Source organism: Linepithema humile, chromosome 1, assembly GCF_040581485.1.
Source record: "Linepithema humile isolate Giens D197 chromosome 1, Lhum_UNIL_v1.0, whole genome shotgun sequence".
Classification (NCBI taxonomy): domain Eukaryota; kingdom Metazoa; phylum Arthropoda; class Insecta; order Hymenoptera; family Formicidae; genus Linepithema; species Linepithema humile.
In genome coordinates this window covers 73,972-91,814 of record NC_090128.1, presented here as the reverse complement: position 1 = coordinate 91,814, position 17,843 = coordinate 73,972, and the positions used below count along the sequence as shown (strand labels likewise).

Here is a 17,843-nt window from a genome sequence, read left to right as displayed (position 1 = left end):
CGCATTTATATATACATATATATATAGCTCTGCTTCTCTTCTTAAACTGCGATCCACATAGTTAGGATGCGATCAGTGTCATACAGTCAATCAGTACGTTTGGACGGTAGAATTTCTCTTACGTGGCGTTACATCCTATTTTGTGAGGTCTGTCGCGCCAACAAAGAGAGAACGGTATTTTCGGTGTTTTGCGCTCGAACCACATCTCCCGAGATATTTCGAGGTAAGTCAATAGAAGACGGCAGGTCGAACGAGCAACGGGCTGCCGAGCACGTGCGCTCTTATGCCAGCGCCTCTAATGTGCCTTTAGAATCGCATAAATATATAGACTGACGATATATTATAAAAAATACAGATGACAAATCAATTTTTACCCTTATAAATTTAACTTTCTTCAATATTTAACTTTATCAATTGTAAATTATATTTTTATTAAAATATAAGAGGATATAAGATTAAATAAGAAATGAGATTTTCGCTATCTTTTAGAATTTTGTACATTATTGGCTTATACAAAATTGAACTTTTCATGTATTCTATTTCCCTCAAATAAAACACAAAAAGAAGTCACATACATAGTTAAGTTTAGAAATACTAAATATGCTTTTATAAAGTATTGATTTTGAAGAATTGATTTTTGAAGAATTTAAAATAAGATAATGCTTTGACTCGATATCCGAAAGTTTATTCTTTTGTATAACTTTATTAGTTTTTGGAGAATTGCAAAACGTTGCAGCATTCAGTCGATCGAAATCAATATTGTATTCGAAATATTATATATATTAAACATGCTGGATTGTTCGGAAGGTTTTCTAGTTTTTTCAATTATATTTTTATTACAAAACTAGTTTATTGTAACATTAAATATTTGACGGTATTAACATTTTTGTTTAACTAAACATATTTTAAAAAGAAATTAAGGATTTACTTGCTTTTCGTCCAAAAAACGAGGCAAATAGCTGCAACAAAATTTGCAACAAATATCGAATATTGAAAAAGAAATATTAAAAAATTCTGAATTCCTACTTTCGAATGCTTTTTGCTGATTATAATTATCATCTTTTTTCGTTGTTAATGTAATTAATAAAAAGGAAAGAGATCTAGCATGGAAAATTTTCATGTTTCTTTGCAAATAGTCATCGCATGTAAAAATATCTAAGACAAATTTTGTCACAAGCATTTCAAAGCTTAGTTTTCTCTTTAATTCGAATAGTTAAAGGATTGCAATGTGATTTTCTTTACCAAATTATCGAGGGTTAAAGAAAAATTGTTTTTTTGGAAGAAAATGCTTTTGCTGCTTACCTACACGGAGTTCCTATTATTCACGTTACTATTTTTGTCATCAACAAACTGTAAACTCACTGCTATAGCAAAAGTTTTAAGGTTTGTCGCTGTAAAGAATTAAAAAAATATAAAATTTGTATAAAATTGTAAAATCTTACCTAATAGAATATCTAAATACCTCAAAATTCGTACAAATTGAACGAACTAAAAAGGTTTGACGAGATCGAGGAAATCGCGGGTAGAAATGGAAATACAAGATTAACGATTTAATTTCGCATTATACACACTTTCATATATGCAAATCAAATTTCTCATTTAAAAGAAATTTGAGAACAATCGCTACGGCGTTTTTCGTCGGATACTTAGCGCAGAGCTCAGCTCAGTTACCGCTATTTGTATCCAAAATCCGAGAGCGACTGTCTCGGTGTTTTTCGCAAGACGCATAGCGCAAAGCTCGGCTCAGTTTCCGCTATTTGCGTCCAAAAATTGTGTCGATAGTCGACCATTATTCGGTGGTTGATTTATGTCCGACCATCCCATAATCAATGGGATTATAGGTTTTGAATTTCCGTGCTCGACCATGGGATCACGGATGCACGGATGGGTAAACTAAAAAAGATCGCGAAAAAATTAGCGTACAGCAAGAATAAATATTTATTCAAAAATTGTTAAACGTAAATATGCTTTTCCATTAAATCAATTCCCAGCAAACACTAACAAACCAACAGTAACATAATATCAATGTTATGATTTTCCACTCAATAATATAATAGTTACGTGCAAAACATATTATATTGTTGTTTGCTGAATGGAACAGTAAATGTTGTTTGTTGAATGGGAAATTATAACATTGATGTTATGATACTGTTGATTAGTGTTTGCTGGGTTATTTCGAACAAATGAAGTATCTGCTTTGCCCGACAAAAACAGTTACGTCACATCCATGTCGAATCCACGTAATTTACGTGGACTACGCGGACTACGTGGATGTAGATTTATCCACGAATTATTCATATGGATGCAACGTTCTTTTTTCATCACTACATCGAAGTACTTTAATCTCGAAATGTCAATGCAGATTTCATGTGGAAATTTCTACTAAAGATAATAATTGATCAATCGAGGTATATCGTTGTGTTTATCGCAATGTGATTTTTAATGGATAATCAATTTATGAATATTTTGATTTCTGTATATACCGCAGGTGAGGTAAACTTGTATCGAACAAGACAATATTATTCTATACCCAGTGAAAAATACAGGTCGAATAAACGTCTAATAGACATCTTATAGACGTCTATAAACGTTTATTAATCAATAATAAAACAACGTTTATTATTCACTCAAATATCCATGTGGATTCCACGATACTGATCCGCATGGCAATAACGTAGATTTCACGTACTGTTTTTGTCGGGTGTATTCTTCATTTGTATTTGTGATACGTATATATTACACATTACACACACACACACACGCGCGCGCGCGCGTTTGTACAATATTTAATCTTGGAAAGATGTAAAATTTAAATTACTTCAAGAAAGGGAAAGAGGAGGGGAAATAAAAGCACAAATCTAACAATCGATGCAATGTGTTCCTCTAATATGTTTTATAAGATTTTATTTTTATTTTCTTTTTTTCTAATATTTTTAAAAATATATACATTACTAGAATTACTAGAAAAATATATACATTACTACAATAAAAATCTTATTTTATTTTTTTTTTCATAACATTTCTCTCATTTTGTATTGTAAAGAATATAAATAATACTTTTCTGTCCTATTACAGGTTGTCTTTCAAGCAGTTATAAGTTTGGAGGTGAATAGTAGTATAGTATATAATAGATAATCTTCAGGCTGTATGTATTAGATACGAGTTTTTAAACTGCTATTAAAAACTAGATAGAAGAAACTAAAGAGACGAGATGGCAAGTCGAATGAAAACTTTATACAATCAGGTATTTTTCAATACGCATGCAACAGGCATCTATATATCGCGCATATACAATTACTATTAAATAAAATAAGTCTTAAGCATAATTATCATCATAAAAATTTATAAACGATTTAATGTTTATCTGGTATAATTTTCAATCGTATTATATAGCATTAATGTACAGTTATATTTTTCTTTTATTTTATTTCTGGTAACGTCAGACTTCCCCCAAAGATTGTCCAATAAAAATTTTAGCATTTTTTATAAGAATAATTTATTATTTTTAAAAATTTTTAACACTAATTTTTAACACTAAAAACTAGCAGTTAACATTTTTGAGATGTTTACCGTTATGAAAAAGCAAAAACTTGTATTCGTGAAGATGAGAAATAGAAAAATATACTGATAATTTTGTTAGGTTATATTCGAGAGACGAATTCTTCTGGGTTGCACCGCTCTCGTAGGACTCTCGATATGCATATGGTCCGTGGCTATAGGAACTGACCATTGGTTTACACTAGAATCGCCAGATGATCAAGGTTTGCCTTTAGGAGGCGCTGGTAAGAAGGGCAGAAGATTGATCTACAAACATATGGGCCTTTGGAGAGGCTGTATCACTGGACTAGTGCCTGAAGCGGACAACCTCACGAATATTATATCTTACAGTAAGTGCGATTTATTTTAGATTATTTTAGTATAATATCGACATTAAGAAAAAAATAGAAAAATAACAAAACAGAAGAAATATCAAACATTAAATTTTGCTGATATCAAGTTATATTAAAATTATCAATTTAGTTCAAACTTCTTCCAACATATTTGACTACTCTTGGTGTCCTAACGTGCCATTTACAATGAATGCCAAAAAAACTAATTTAAGATAATTTATTTGCAACCTGTATATTTTGTTATTTCAGAAGAATGCAAGTATTTGAATATGTTTCCAACGGAGATACAAATAAAACTGGATTCAAGTTTGGACGCGACAGTATTGAGTAAGTATAACTTAACTTTTCAAGATTTGTAAACCTATATATTCCTATTGTAGCCTCGATATTTTTGTATTAAGATTTTTTACTGTATTTTATCTCCAGAATATACTATTAAAGTATCGGGCGGTACTTGTGAGACACCCTGTATATTCGATGTTTGTGAAATATCGATATTAAACTGTTAAAGTAAATATAATGCTTCAAAACACCACTAATTGTTATTAAATAAAGCTTACGTAAAAAAATTCAAACAACATTAATTTACCTTTATTTTTTAGCTATATTGTGTACATACCTGTACACCTGGTCACACTAATGCCTTAACACATGAAGTTGCACGGGTGTCAAGGCATATCGAGTCGGCGTGTTCCGACTCTACATATTTTTACATCGTGACTGTGGTTATGAACACAGCAGCAAAGCTGTTTTGACTGTTTCAAAGCAACTGGAGCAATTGACATATAAAGGTTAATATTTATAATATTTATATTTATATCAATATTTATTGATGGTGGAAAACGAGTTAATATACAGGGTGTCCCAGACTTACCGTATCACTCTTTAATGGCACATTCCTGAGGTCATTTGGAGACGAAAATCTTAATACCAAAATGTCGAGGCTACTATAGTATTTGAATGGGAAAGGCTTAAAATTTACCAATCAGCTTGTCAGAATTTTGCGCGCTCAGGGACATCGTATCTCGAAAGGACCCTTGCACAACACTTTATGTAGCAGATCGATACTTCGTATCGATAGTATTGATTTTCTCTCATGACATGAGAAACGTCATTTGTCAATGGCACGACTGCTTTGACAGTTCGACGCGCATCGTATTTTAACACAATTTAGAAATTATTATCGTTAGTAAATTCGTCAGTATTGCGAACAATGTAAATAAAGTGAATAAAGTGAATAATAGCTGAGTGAAGTGAATAAAACGTATTGAATAAAGTGTTGTGCAAGGGTCCTTTCGAGATGAGATGTCCCTGAGCGTGCGAAATTCTGACAAGCTGATTAGTAAATTTTAAGCCTTTCCCATTCAAATACCATAGTAACCTCGACATTTTGGTATTAAGATTTTCGTCTCCAAATGACCTCAGGAATCTGCCATTAACGGGTGATACGGTAAGTCTGGGACACCCTGTATATACTGAATGATGAAGAAAAGTTTAATTATTTATCAAAATAAGAGGAACTTATATAAAGCAATTAACAGATTTGAAAGTATTAGCATGATAATAAGAAAAAAATAAATAATATTTTGATTTAATAATATTATCTGTGATTTATTTAAACGAATATTTTTACTTACATGAGAAGTTTCTAAGTTTTCAGCAAATTCTTTGACTACACCACAATCACATGCTAATACTTCCAAATCTGTTAATTACTTTATATAAGTTCCTATTATTTTGATAAATAATTACACTTTTCTTCATCATTTAGTATATATATTAACTCGTTTTCCACCATCTATAAATATTGATATAAATATAAATATTATAAATATTAACCTTTATATGTCAATTGCTCCAGTTGCTTTGAAACAGTCAAAACAGCTTTGCCGCTGTGTTCATAACCACAGTCAGGATGTAAAAATATGTAGAGTCGGAACACGCCGACTCGATATGCCTTGACACCCGTGCAACTTCATGCGTGAAGGCATTACTGTGACCAAGTGTATAAAATGCGACCCAATAATGCATGTTGAAAGCCATTTAGTCCATTCATCAATTTACAGATTACTCCAGGACTCTAGTCTCATTCGCCTTGATCAGTCTTTTCGTAATGGTGATGAGCTTCTGCTTTTCGATTTACACATTCCTAAATCCACGCTACATGTTTAAACGTCTCGCCGGGGGAATACATCTCATAACTGGTAATTAAAATTACAAAATTTAGAGTAATGTTTTATTTTTGATCCGAGATGAAGTATTATAAATTGTATAATAATTATATAAATTATACAAATCTGAAATTATGTGCGAAATATGTTTCGCTATTGTAATATTTCAATATTTCAACTGGCTTGTCAACATTAGAATTTCAGCGAAGAAGGAAACACAAACTTGCGCCACATTAGACATATGTAATTAATCTACAATGCAAAAGCATAAGTTTACTATTTATTTTTCGTGTTATTACGTACAAAAATGTAGGAAAGGAACGGCGAACCTATGGCGCGTGTACCTCAGGTGGCACGCGAAAAAAAATTTGTCAACATGCAAATGATTCGTTACATGAAATCAATTTTATTTTCATCTTTCTAAACCATTAAATAAAAAATAACTCTTTGAACGTAATAGTTATAAAATTTGAACAAAAGTTGAAATTATAAATGCAATACTAATATTATTAAAAATAATGTTCACAATTTATTAAAATTTTGTTTTTTTAACAATACCGATGATACGCGCCACCTATTATTATACAGGGTGTCCCGCACAAGGTGAATCATTTCTCGTGTACAGGTAGAGCGGGTTAAACCGAGTAGAAAAGTTCTCTACCGTTTTGCGATTTTTGTAATAATCAATGAGAAATTAATTAAAGAAGGTCGGCCAATTCGCGCGAGTCTAAGCGCGAGAAGAGATCTGTGGCGGTACAACCCACTGTTATTTGGTTATGAGGCGCGCGACAAAGCATTGGGAGGAGTGCTCTACAAATGACAACGGCGTACGTACGAGCGGTGCGTAACGCTAGATCTTTGCGTCCTAGCGACCACGTAACAGTGGGCTGTCTCTTCTCGTCGCGCGCTTAGATTCGCGCAAATTGGCCGATCTTCTTTAATTAATTTCTCACAAATTATTGCGAAAATCGCAAAACGGTAGAGGACTCTTCTACTCGGTTCAACCCGCTCTACCTGTACACGAGAGGTGATTCACCTTGTGCGAGACACCCTGTATATATGATTTTAATTTTCTCGCACGTAAGCATGAAAAAATTCGCCATTCTTGATCGAGATCAAATTTCAAGTGCATTTCGATTATAATTTCAAGCGTGTCAAAGTATTTGTAATATCGTATACACAGGGCTGGGCAAAAAGTATTTGAAATACAAAATACAAAATACTGTCAATCTTACAATTAGTATATTTTGATAGAAGATGGATAGTATTTTATATTTTGTATTCGATAGAAGATTGATAGTATTTTATATTTTGTATTTCAAATACTTAACGATGTATTTGGCCCAGCCCTGACTAAAATTGACAGTATTTTGTATCATGTATTTCAAATACTCAACGATGTATTTTACCCAGTCCTGCATATACATATATTATATTAATCTTCCAGCCGCTTGCAACATGGTGGTAATACAGGTACTGCTTTCTTCAATCGAGTACGAGAGTAATCACGTCCCAGAGACTTTTCCGAAAGGAGCATTAATGAAATACGACTACTCTTTTATTCTCGCATGGATCGTATTCTTATGCAATCTGCTGGCCGGACTCGCCTTTATGCTTTTTTCAAAGAAGAGAAAGAGGGATAAAGCACCTACGGAAGAAATAGCTATGGCTGATGAACCGACAATAATAGGACGTTAAAATTTTCCTTTTACCGATGTTCTTTTTCTCGTTGTTGTTGTTGTTGTTGTTGTTGTTACTGTTGTTGTTATTGTTGCTGTTCTTTTTATCGTTGTTATCATTGTTATGTTGTTAATATGACTATTATTGTTATTATTGATATCAATGTTAATAATTGTTAATAATTATTGTTAATAGTTGAAACAGATATACTCGAATGAAAATAAAAAACAATATTAAATGAAAAAGTATGTTTTATACAACATGTCGCATGACTTTTTTTCTATCACGACTGTTATCTTTTTTTTTTTTTTACATACTAAATAATTTGTTTTCACTAGAAAACGCTGCTAATGAAACAATGTTGATAGAAAGAAGTTGAAGTTCACTGCAAATTTTACGAATTTGTGACGCTGGAGTCGTCTGTTTTGCCACATTTCAATTTTCTAATTCGCATGGCTTTTTTTTTTATTTTTTATTTTTTATTATTGCTTCAATAGAATCACAAATCCTTTTATGTGATTAACGTACACCTGGTCACACTAATGCCTCAACACATGAAGTTGCACGGGTGTCAAGGCATATCGAGTCGGCGTGTTCCGACTCTACATATTTTTACATCATGGCTGGTTATGAACACAACGGCAATGCTGTTTTGACTATTTCAAAGCAACTGGAACAATTGACAAATAAAGGTTAATATTTATAATATCAATCAATTGCTCCAGTTGCTTTGAAACAGTCAAAACAGCTTTGCCGCTGTGTTCATAACCATAGTCATGATGTAAAAATATGTAGAATCGGAACACGCCGACTCGATATGCCTTGATACCCGTGCAAGTTCATGTGTTAAGGCATTTGTGCGACCTGGTGTATATATGCTAATAGATCGGTATTACATTTAAGGGGTTAGACTGGTGTGACTAGCCGAAAAAATAAGTAATTTTTAAGCGTGGATTGCCGAAAAAGTAAAAAAGCTGTGGACTTGTGATTTGGTATTTTATTTAAATGCACATTAAAGATATAAAATATGTAAAATGGAAAAAAAAATTTAAAAATTATTTATTAAAACATTATTTAAAATAAATTTTTTTTTTTTTTTTAAGGGTATAAATGGTCAGATTAAATGGGAAAGTAGTGGAGCTGTCGAGGGGCAGCAAGTTAAGCGATAGGTTTGTGAAACGAAAGATCCCCAGTTCAAAATCCGGTCGGCTTCTAAATTTCTCAACGTTTGTAACAGTGCAGCCCGCAAGCTGCATCGTTACGGCTACGGACCTAACCGTCCATCGTCTGTAGCCCACCAAGGGCGCATCGAGCGCCGATAAACTTTATCGAAAACAACGGCGGTCAATCGCCGAACGGACCCCCACATCCGACCGTTCCGAAATTCCGTTAGTGGGGGCCCGCCGCCGAAACCGCCGATGCTTGCCGATCCGAAGTCAGTCCAATGTTGCTAGACGGGACGCTTTTTCTCGCGCATGCGCAGCGCTGCAGCTATGAATCCAGCGGTGTATACAGCTTATAGTGTTGGGTGCTGGCGCGAAAAGTTAGACGTTTGACAGGCTACAGGAGAAAGTTAGGTGAGTACATGTAAAAAATAATATTTATATCATATATATATTTATATGTATTTTTTGTTACGCAAAATATGGATAGTTCAAAAGGAGCCATTAAAAAGACGCATATTAAAAATTTTCAAAATTCTTGGTTAGCTGACGATTTATTTAAAGGATGGCTGGCTTCTCATCCTACGGAAAATAAGGCAATTTGTAACTTGTGCAATATTACCATTAGATGCTGTAAATCGGATTTAATACGGCATTCACAAAGGGCTAAACATATTAAAAATTGTGACAGTAATTCTCAAATAAGTCAAAGCCAAAGCCAACATTCCAAAAATTCTCATATTGAAAACGTTAAACGAGCCGAAATTAAATTAGCTTTTTATTCTGAACATAATGTTGCTCTTTATACCGCAGATCACTTAGTTCCTTTGTTAAAAGACATTTGTATAGATTCTTCAATCGTGCAAGATTTTTCACTGGCTCGATCAAAGTGCACCAATATTATTAAAGAAGTTCTTGCAAAATGGGAAAATAATTCTGCCAAATAAAATATTTTATTGTTATTAAAATGTTATTAACAATTATTTAAACATCCTTTCCTTTTTTAGCTTATTTTTTATTAATATTATTAATTATTTTATTACTTTTTATCACTTTTTAACGATAAACAAAATTTTCTAATAATTTTTTAATAGAAGGGTCTACAAGTGCCCTTTTTTTCCTCAATTAGTACATCGTTGAGGCCGATTCTCAAGTGCGTTCGAGAAAAAAAGCGTCCCGTCTAGCAACACTGAGTCAGTCGGTCGCCAGCCGGGTATAAAAGAGGCCCGGCTGTACGTCTTCTCACCAGATCCTGTTCGCTGCTAGACAGCGAACATCACTCTACGAGCGTTCTCGTAGTCCGACCGAGCGTCCTCGGTATTCTGGCCTCAGCATACGAGTGTACTCGTATACCAGCCGAGCGTACTCGGCTCCTCTAGGCACCGATCTTTGTGCAGCGGGCATTCCCGTGTACCTAGCCGGATCGCCGTTCTAATTCCGCCTTCGTACGAGCGTCCTCGTACTCCCGCCGAGCGCACTCGGCCCCTCTAGGCACCGATCTTCGTACAACGGACATTCCCGTGTACCTAGCCGGATTGCCGTTCTAATTCCGCCTTCGTACGAGCGTTCTCGTACTCCCGCTGAGCGTAATCGGCTTCCTGATCCAAATATCGCGTTTCTTCGCCGGGACTTGGAATCGTAATCCGTCCGGCAGGCAAAACCGCGTCGACCAATCCGCGCCGCCGAGCAATCCGCATCGATCTATTATCGAACGGACTCGCGACACTCCACGAACGCACTCACCGACAGGCGCTCCGTCGTGTGCCAACCGTTACGACTCGACCACACGGCGCTTGCGCCGATTGTTCCGCCGATCGCACTAAGACGCCTCACATCAAAGCCAATCATATTTCGCCGTTGCTTTTATATTTATTTCGCCGTTGCTTTTATATTCATTTCGCCGTACCTTTATATTCTTCTCGCATCGCAATCATACATCTCATTTATACAAATCTCACTAAGTACATTTATCGCAATCATACATCACATTTATACAAACTACGCCCAGTACATTTATCGCAATCATACATCGCATGCACACACAGTCATCAGACTCATTATTTGAATAAACACATTTTGCACGTGAATGTTATTAACATTCACGTGCATTCTTTCTTGACGTACCCCCAATCGAACGAACCCGGATTCCGGCTAGCTATACCGCGTCCGAAAAAGCTCACACGGTTTCACGTTTTACAATTTAAAGCAAGAGTTAAGATTCAAAGTTAAAAATTCAAAAAATTAAAAATCCAAAGTGTCAGGATCAGATTTCAGGTCCAAAATGTCAGCTGTGCTGCGGATATCGCACAATTTCATTCGTGGCGGCAATGATACTGCCACGTTTGATACCATTGGACTTGACCGCCCTTGCTCTCCGACGTGTGTACATACAGTCCAAAAATCTGGACAGGGAGAGTGCTCCACTGGAGTACGCAGCCAAGGTGAGACTCTGCACCCAGGCCAAACGAGAGGACTTAGTGGAATGGGAAAGAAGGGCGAGGAACATATACCGCACTAGGGGCCTGAGAACAACCCAGGCCATCCTCCCCTACTTCAAAGAATGGTATGAGAGAGTGGATGGTTACATCAACTTCCATAGCACACAAATAATATCAGGTCATGGATGTTTCAAAGACTATCTGCACAAAAGAAAGAGGGCGGACTCCCCACTGTGTGAACATTGCGGAAATGAACCGAATACGGCCCAGCACACCCTGGAGTCCTGCTCAGCCTGGGAGCAGGAAAGAGCGGAGCTTCGAGATGTACTGGAAAGAAGAACGGGCCTTAGTCTACCATTGATTATAGCCACGATTATTGGAGATAGGACAAAATGGAGGGCCTTAGTCTACCATTGATTATAGCCACGATTATTGGAGATAGGACAAAATGGAGGGCCTTCATTGCCTTCTGTGGAAAAGTAATGAGGGCCAAGGAAGAGGCGGAAAGAGAGAGAGAAAGAGAGGGATTAAAGATGTTCCATAATCCAAAACCTTAGAGTACCCTCCTTCCCCTTTCTACACAGGAGTATTCAGGTTCCTGTACTGTCCCAAGTGTCTACGGAACAATATATGGAGCCTTAAGAGTAATATTATGGGAGATATTGTGTCACTCCTTTTTTAGGGGAGAACAAACTGGGGGAAATAACCCCCGGAAAAAAGCCCGAGTTAAGGACGATTTTTGAAAAGAACAGCTAAGGGGTTGTGGTGACGTTATATCCTCTGGGTCTTCCGCCACAACCCCTACTAAACAGCAGGGATTGTTTCTAAACAAGAAGGGTTTTTTAGCAGGTAGGTTATGGGATTAGCGCAAGTATAAACTATCGACAAAAAAGTGGGCAGGTACGTCGATAGATCTCGACGAGACAAGCAACTTTTGTCCTATAAACATATAGGCGGCAACGCTTGGTTTAGGCTCACGGGTCCCCGAAAAATTTGGATCATCGATTTTCAAAATTCGGTAACTCGGAAATTACGGGAGATGAAAGATCGGACCTTAGGACCTTACTCGAAGGGCATCGAGAGGTGTTTCAAACGCACCCAGCCGTTTGCCAAAATTGTTAAATTTTTGAAATTTTTTTTTCGTTTTTCCCTTATATCTCAGCGGAGGTTGGTCGCACGGCTTCGGGACTAGTGCCATTCGACGTAACTCGACCCTTTCCCATATATTCTTCTATACGAGCTTCTATTTCGAAGGATTTTCGAGAAAAATAAAAAAAAAAAAATTTTTTTGTTTTCGATTCAGGTCGACGTAAACACTACTACATCCGTTCAGGTCCGAGGTCGATAGGACGATTTTTTAAAAATTTGAGTCACCCACTGTGGAACTTCGAATTTTTTCGATTTTTTTTTTTTTTTTAAAAGGGAATTCCACGTCTTCAGCGCCTCGAGAAATGTCATTTGGACCCTCAAATTTGGGATTTTTTTTTTTTGTAGGGGATCATCGGGGGAGCGAAGTCTTTTTGGGGGGAGGGTTGGGAAGGGGGGGCGTCGCCTCCCCCATTAAAAAAATCACGGGAGGTAGGTACGGGCGCAGGACGGGGAGGGGGCGCGGAGCCCCTCCCGCGCCTATGTCTCTGTGATTGGCAATTTTTACAATTATAATTTTACATTCAGTGTTTTCAGTTTGCAATTCAAATACTTTTTCATCAAGTTTTGTACCTCTTGAAAATAGGCAAAATGGAGAGTGCGAAAAAATCCTTAACTACGACTGCCTGTGCGGAAACAGTGGTTTATGGACAAAATACAAGAAAGTTTCGTTTCACCTTTTGCATTCGGTGTTGTCTCAACAACTCGGTGCGCTCTTAGATCCCTGGGAAAGATTTCCAGGGAAGCTCTTCCACCACGGCAAGGTGGCGCACCACGGAAGAGGTTTTTTTGTTATTTTTTTGTTTTTTTTTAAGTTTTTGTTTTGTTTTTTAAAGTTTTTTTTTAAGTTTTTTTGTTATTTTTAATTTTTTTAATGTGTTTAATGTGTGTTAATATAATGTGGTTAATGTTTTTTATATAGAGTACAATGTGTTTTATAGTTATTATAATGATATAATGTAAGTAATATAATCTTAGTAATAATATAATGTTAGTAAGTAAGAAGTGTTATAATGTAGTTAGTAAGTAATAGTGTAAGTAATGTATTATAATGTAATAAGTGATATAATGTAGTTAGTAAGTAAGAAGTGTTTTTTGATTTTATTTAAATTTTTTTTTTAATTTTCAATTATTTTTATCTTTATTATATTGTTTTATTTCCTCCTCTTCGTCGCTGCTTGTATCAAATGACACGTCGGAGACATCTTCATTATCTTGTTTTATTTCTTCGTCTATATCGTTTATATCGTTTATATCGTCTATATCGCTATTTAGCAAGACAGTTGTGTCGGACACAAATAATGTGTCCAAGTTTTCGTGATACTCGTTTACCGTCACTATTGTAAGATGCAAGCGATAATTGACCGATAGACGGCGCCAGCTGACGGCAGCCAGACGATCGAGTGCAGCGCCTCGATCATATCGATCCTGCGCGCACGCACTCCTGCTCCTTGTATTTTATAGAGTTAAATAAAATAACCGATAATATGTTCGAGAATGATCGAAGAAGTCGACTTGCGGGAGAACGGAGATCGAGTTCTCACTCTCTATCGCCGAACCAGTCGAAACAGTCGCACAAATCGAAATATATAGAGAGACAGTCAGGCCGATTTACTTGCATTTTTGAACTTAGCCGAAATCACAACTCTGTACATAAAAGTCGTTATTATGTTGTTAATTCTTAAACTAAATTCAGTGTCGAATCATTTAAGTACCATCCTGCCGTCTTACCATTTCCATCGAAGTATCATCGCTAATAAGTTAAACAAAATAACCGGGGTCGCGTCTAGGACGTAACCGTCGCAATCGTTTGAATAATCTTTGAAATAAGAATATTCCTATTAAGAAGTCGATAATCGAAAGATTTTCGGAAGAGTCTTTCACTATGTTGTTTTCATGACATTCAATTTCTATTTCGTCATTGAATTCGACGATTGTAATAGTACGAGTCTGCGGATTCCACGACATATTTCGTTTATTATCCATGGTACTTTATTTATTAATTCTTGTAGAGCGACGCAGTGGTGGTGGTTGATTGTCAGTTACTTCCATCACGGAAGATTCACTGTCTGTAGATATGTTATACTTTCTCTTCTTATTCGTCGCTTTCTTCGTTTTTTTTCTTCGCGCTTGTCCTCTTTCCACTTGTAGTAGTTAATCGTATGTGTCGTAGACGATCCGCTAGAGATGTTGTCATCGGAGTCCGAATCTTCTGGAATCACTCTTGGTTGTCTCGCTCTTTTATATCTACGTCGGTCGAGTTCTCTGCGTAAGTATAAGATGTTGAGTAGTTGTCTATTGGGTAGTTGTCTATAGTTACCCACTCCATGATATATTTGCTCTTATATGTTCCATGGCCCACATGTTGGCTGGTACAACGTGAAAAGTATTTTGAATTATATCATTGAAACGTAGTGACACCTCATTAATATCTATGTTTAGCGTGCTTTTTATAACTCGAGCGATATGTGTTGCGGGATTGGTAAATAGATTTTGAATCAAGTGTTCGCTCTGTACCGTGTTGATATAATGTCTATTCTTGTATCGTGAAATCTTCTCCAATCGTTTACAACTCGGAGGAATACGTCTAAAGCAAAAGGTGCTCTAGTCGCTCTATACTGTTGCACAGCGAAGTCGATGCTGGAATATTCGTCGCGAAAAAATGGCCGATAAGCCCACGAAGCATAGCACGTTACTATAAATTCGCACGCGTCATCGGTTCGTAGAACTCGCATGACATTATATACGTGGCGTATCGCTATCATATATGGGGCTGGGACGACAGTTGAGTACAATGTGAAATGATTTTCGTGTTCGTCTCCGTCTATCCGCGCTGGATGCAGAAGCACCATGCCATCTTCAATCGATCGTGATTCCGTTGCGTATACAAAAGTACTTGGCATTAAATGGTACGAATAAGAAGTATTACTTCCGTGTATAAAATAGTTGCAGCGAAACTCAGCGCGCATCGCTCGTATTATATGTTCGTGTGATATATGTTGTTGATCGGTAAAGGAGTCTTGTCGAATATTGTTCAAAAATCCTAAAATCCTGTCCTATTACGTTAGCGATACGGCACTGCCAATTGGAGAATCGAAATAAGAGATTGTTGTCTATAAATTTTCTCGTCGTCATATCGACGACATCCTCAAAAACGTGCAAGTGTTGTACGATTGTTTTAATATTACGACGTCGCGAGTCCAATGTCACGACTTCCTCTATACGGAGTCGGTAATTATGTCGCACGTAGTGCACAAGAAACGATAAGACACAAAAAATTTGTCGTCCGATACTATTTTTCACACGCTTCAATTTGTCTATGTCGCGAAAGCCGCGACAGGTTACGTAGGCCGCGATGTTACCCGCGTTAGTGGGTCGTGCAAATTTTGCAGCTGAGTTAGAGACCTGAACAAATGTTACCGCGTGTTCGTTCCACGTGGGTAAAACGTTTGCGACGAAGTGGCCATAGTCGGCCAGATATCCTATTCTACAACGTGTGAGTTTTCGTTGAGTACCGATGCCGATTGCGTTCCGAAAGATATCCGTCAACGATCCGTCCACGTGGTCGGTAAGTCGCACCAGGACCGGGTTTTCAGTCGGGAGCATGTTATCCGCTACGTGTATTCGTAGTATATCTAGATGCGGGTGGTTTACTCGAACCCTGTTGCGAAGGTACATCATAGCGCGATACTTATTCAAGCAAAATCCGTGTTCGCACGTGTAAAAACGTATCGCGTTTATGTCGCATTCTCTAGACAAATGGCACGCGCGCAAGATCTCGGTGACGCGCGTGCAGAATTGTATATAATCCTGAGCGAATATGTGGAAACGTTTGTCCATATATTTTATAAACTTGGCACCGTTGCGAGCTGTGTGACTATTAACGTTCATTCCGATCGCTGCGAGAATGATAACGTTGTGTTTAAAAAACCTTGACAAGAGCGGCGCAATGATGTATCGCGTGGATGCCTCTCGTTTCTCGTCTCACGGGGATTTTCGGTAGTTTGAAAAAGAACAAAGTACGGCTTATCGTCTATCGTTCCAAGTTGGAACTCATACCAATGACTCGCGGGATCTATTCCGTCGACGACTGTACGCAAAGCCGGTGGTTGTAGCGGATGGAAATAGTCCCGCTTGTTGAAGTAGGATGTTAGCTTTTTATCGGCGCAGCGCATTATTTCTCGCGGGCGAGTATCAAAAGATGCCATAGTGCGGCATACAAATGGTTCGAGAGTCGACGCGCATACAAGCACAGAGTCGATATCATTATCAAACGTTTGCGAATATTCCTCGGCGGAGAGACTAAAATGAGTCGGATCTAAGTCGTCGAGAGCGTGTAAAGAGGTGTCCGGACATTGGATGATGCGGACGCACGGCTTCGCTTCATCGCTTTCGGCGCACGACGTACGCGAAAATGTGGACGACATAGCGGGATGACACAAAAATGACAATATCGACGATCGCTAGGAGCGCAGGTAAGTATCGACGAGGGAGATTGCTAGGAGCGCGGGTTTCGTTCCGTCTCCTCCTCGTCGCTGCTGCCGCTCGTATCGTCCGTATCGCTGCTCAGCGGGACAGTCGTGTCGGATGACACGGATGAGGCGTCGGAGTGATCGCACGAACGATACTCGTTCACCGTCGCTACGTCGTCGTTGTGACACTCGACCTCCGTCTCGTCGTCGAACTCGACGATCGTGACGCGAAGAGTGCGCGCGTTCCGCAACACATTCGGTTCGCCGCTACTATCCATGGATTCGACGGTTTACGGATTGATTCTCGCGGAGCGACGCGGCGGCGGTGGTTCGTCGTCACTGAGCACGACGACGGAAGATTCACTGTCCGTAGGCGACACGTTATACCTTTTTTTCCTCTTCCTCGTCGTCGTCGCCGTCGCTCTCCTCGTTCCTCTCTTCGCGCCTGTCCTTTTTCTCTTTCGGCCCACAGCGGTCGGTCGTACGCGTCGCAGACGATCCGCCAGAGACACGTTGTCATCGGCGGAGTCGTCACCGGAATCTTCTCGAATCACTCGAGGTTGTCTCGCTCTGCCGTATCTACGCCGGTCGAGTTCTCTACGAAGGTGCGAGATGTCGAGCGGTCGTTCGTCGGGTAGTCGTCTATAGTCACCCACTTTGACGACACTCCATGATATTTTTGCCTTCGTATCCTTCACGGTCCACATGTTGGCCGGCACAACGTGAAAGGTATTTCGAACCACCTCGTCGAAACGCAGCGACAGCTCATCGATATCGGGCACGTTGAGCGCGCTTCTCAGAACTTGAGCGATATGCGTCGCGGGATTGGCAAACAGATTTCGAGTCAAGTGTTCGGCCTGCACCGTGTTGACGACGTTTATCT

General features: G+C 38.1%; 1 protein-coding gene across 1 annotated transcript; it reads left to right on the top strand.

Moving 5' to 3' along the window:
- The first annotated feature begins 63 nt into the window (after window positions 1-63).
- LOC105674370 (transmembrane protein 114) lies at window positions 64-7,986 on the top strand. The gene is made up of 6 exons (XM_012370630.2): window positions 64-223; window positions 3,076-3,244; window positions 3,641-3,887; window positions 4,140-4,217; window positions 5,957-6,094; window positions 7,509-7,986. The coding sequence occupies exons 2-6, from the start codon at window positions 3,212-3,214 to the stop codon at window positions 7,757-7,759; spliced, it is 747 nt and encodes a 248-aa protein (XP_012226053.2). The 5' UTR covers window positions 64-223; window positions 3,076-3,211; the 3' UTR covers window positions 7,760-7,986.
- The last annotated feature ends 9,857 nt before the right edge of the window (window positions 7,987-17,843 follow it).

Coding starts and splice junctions, on each gene's coding strand:
- LOC105674370 (XM_012370630.2), top strand. CDS start 3,212: ATGGCAAGTCGAATGAAAACTTTATACAATCAG. Junction 3,245..3,640: donor TGAAAACTTTATACAATCAG/GTATTTTTCAAT, acceptor TAATTTTGTTAG/GTTATATTCGAGAGACGAAT. Junction 4,218..5,956: donor TTTGGACGCGACAGTATTGA/GTAAGTATAACT, acceptor ATCAATTTACAG/ATTACTCCAGGACTCTAGTC.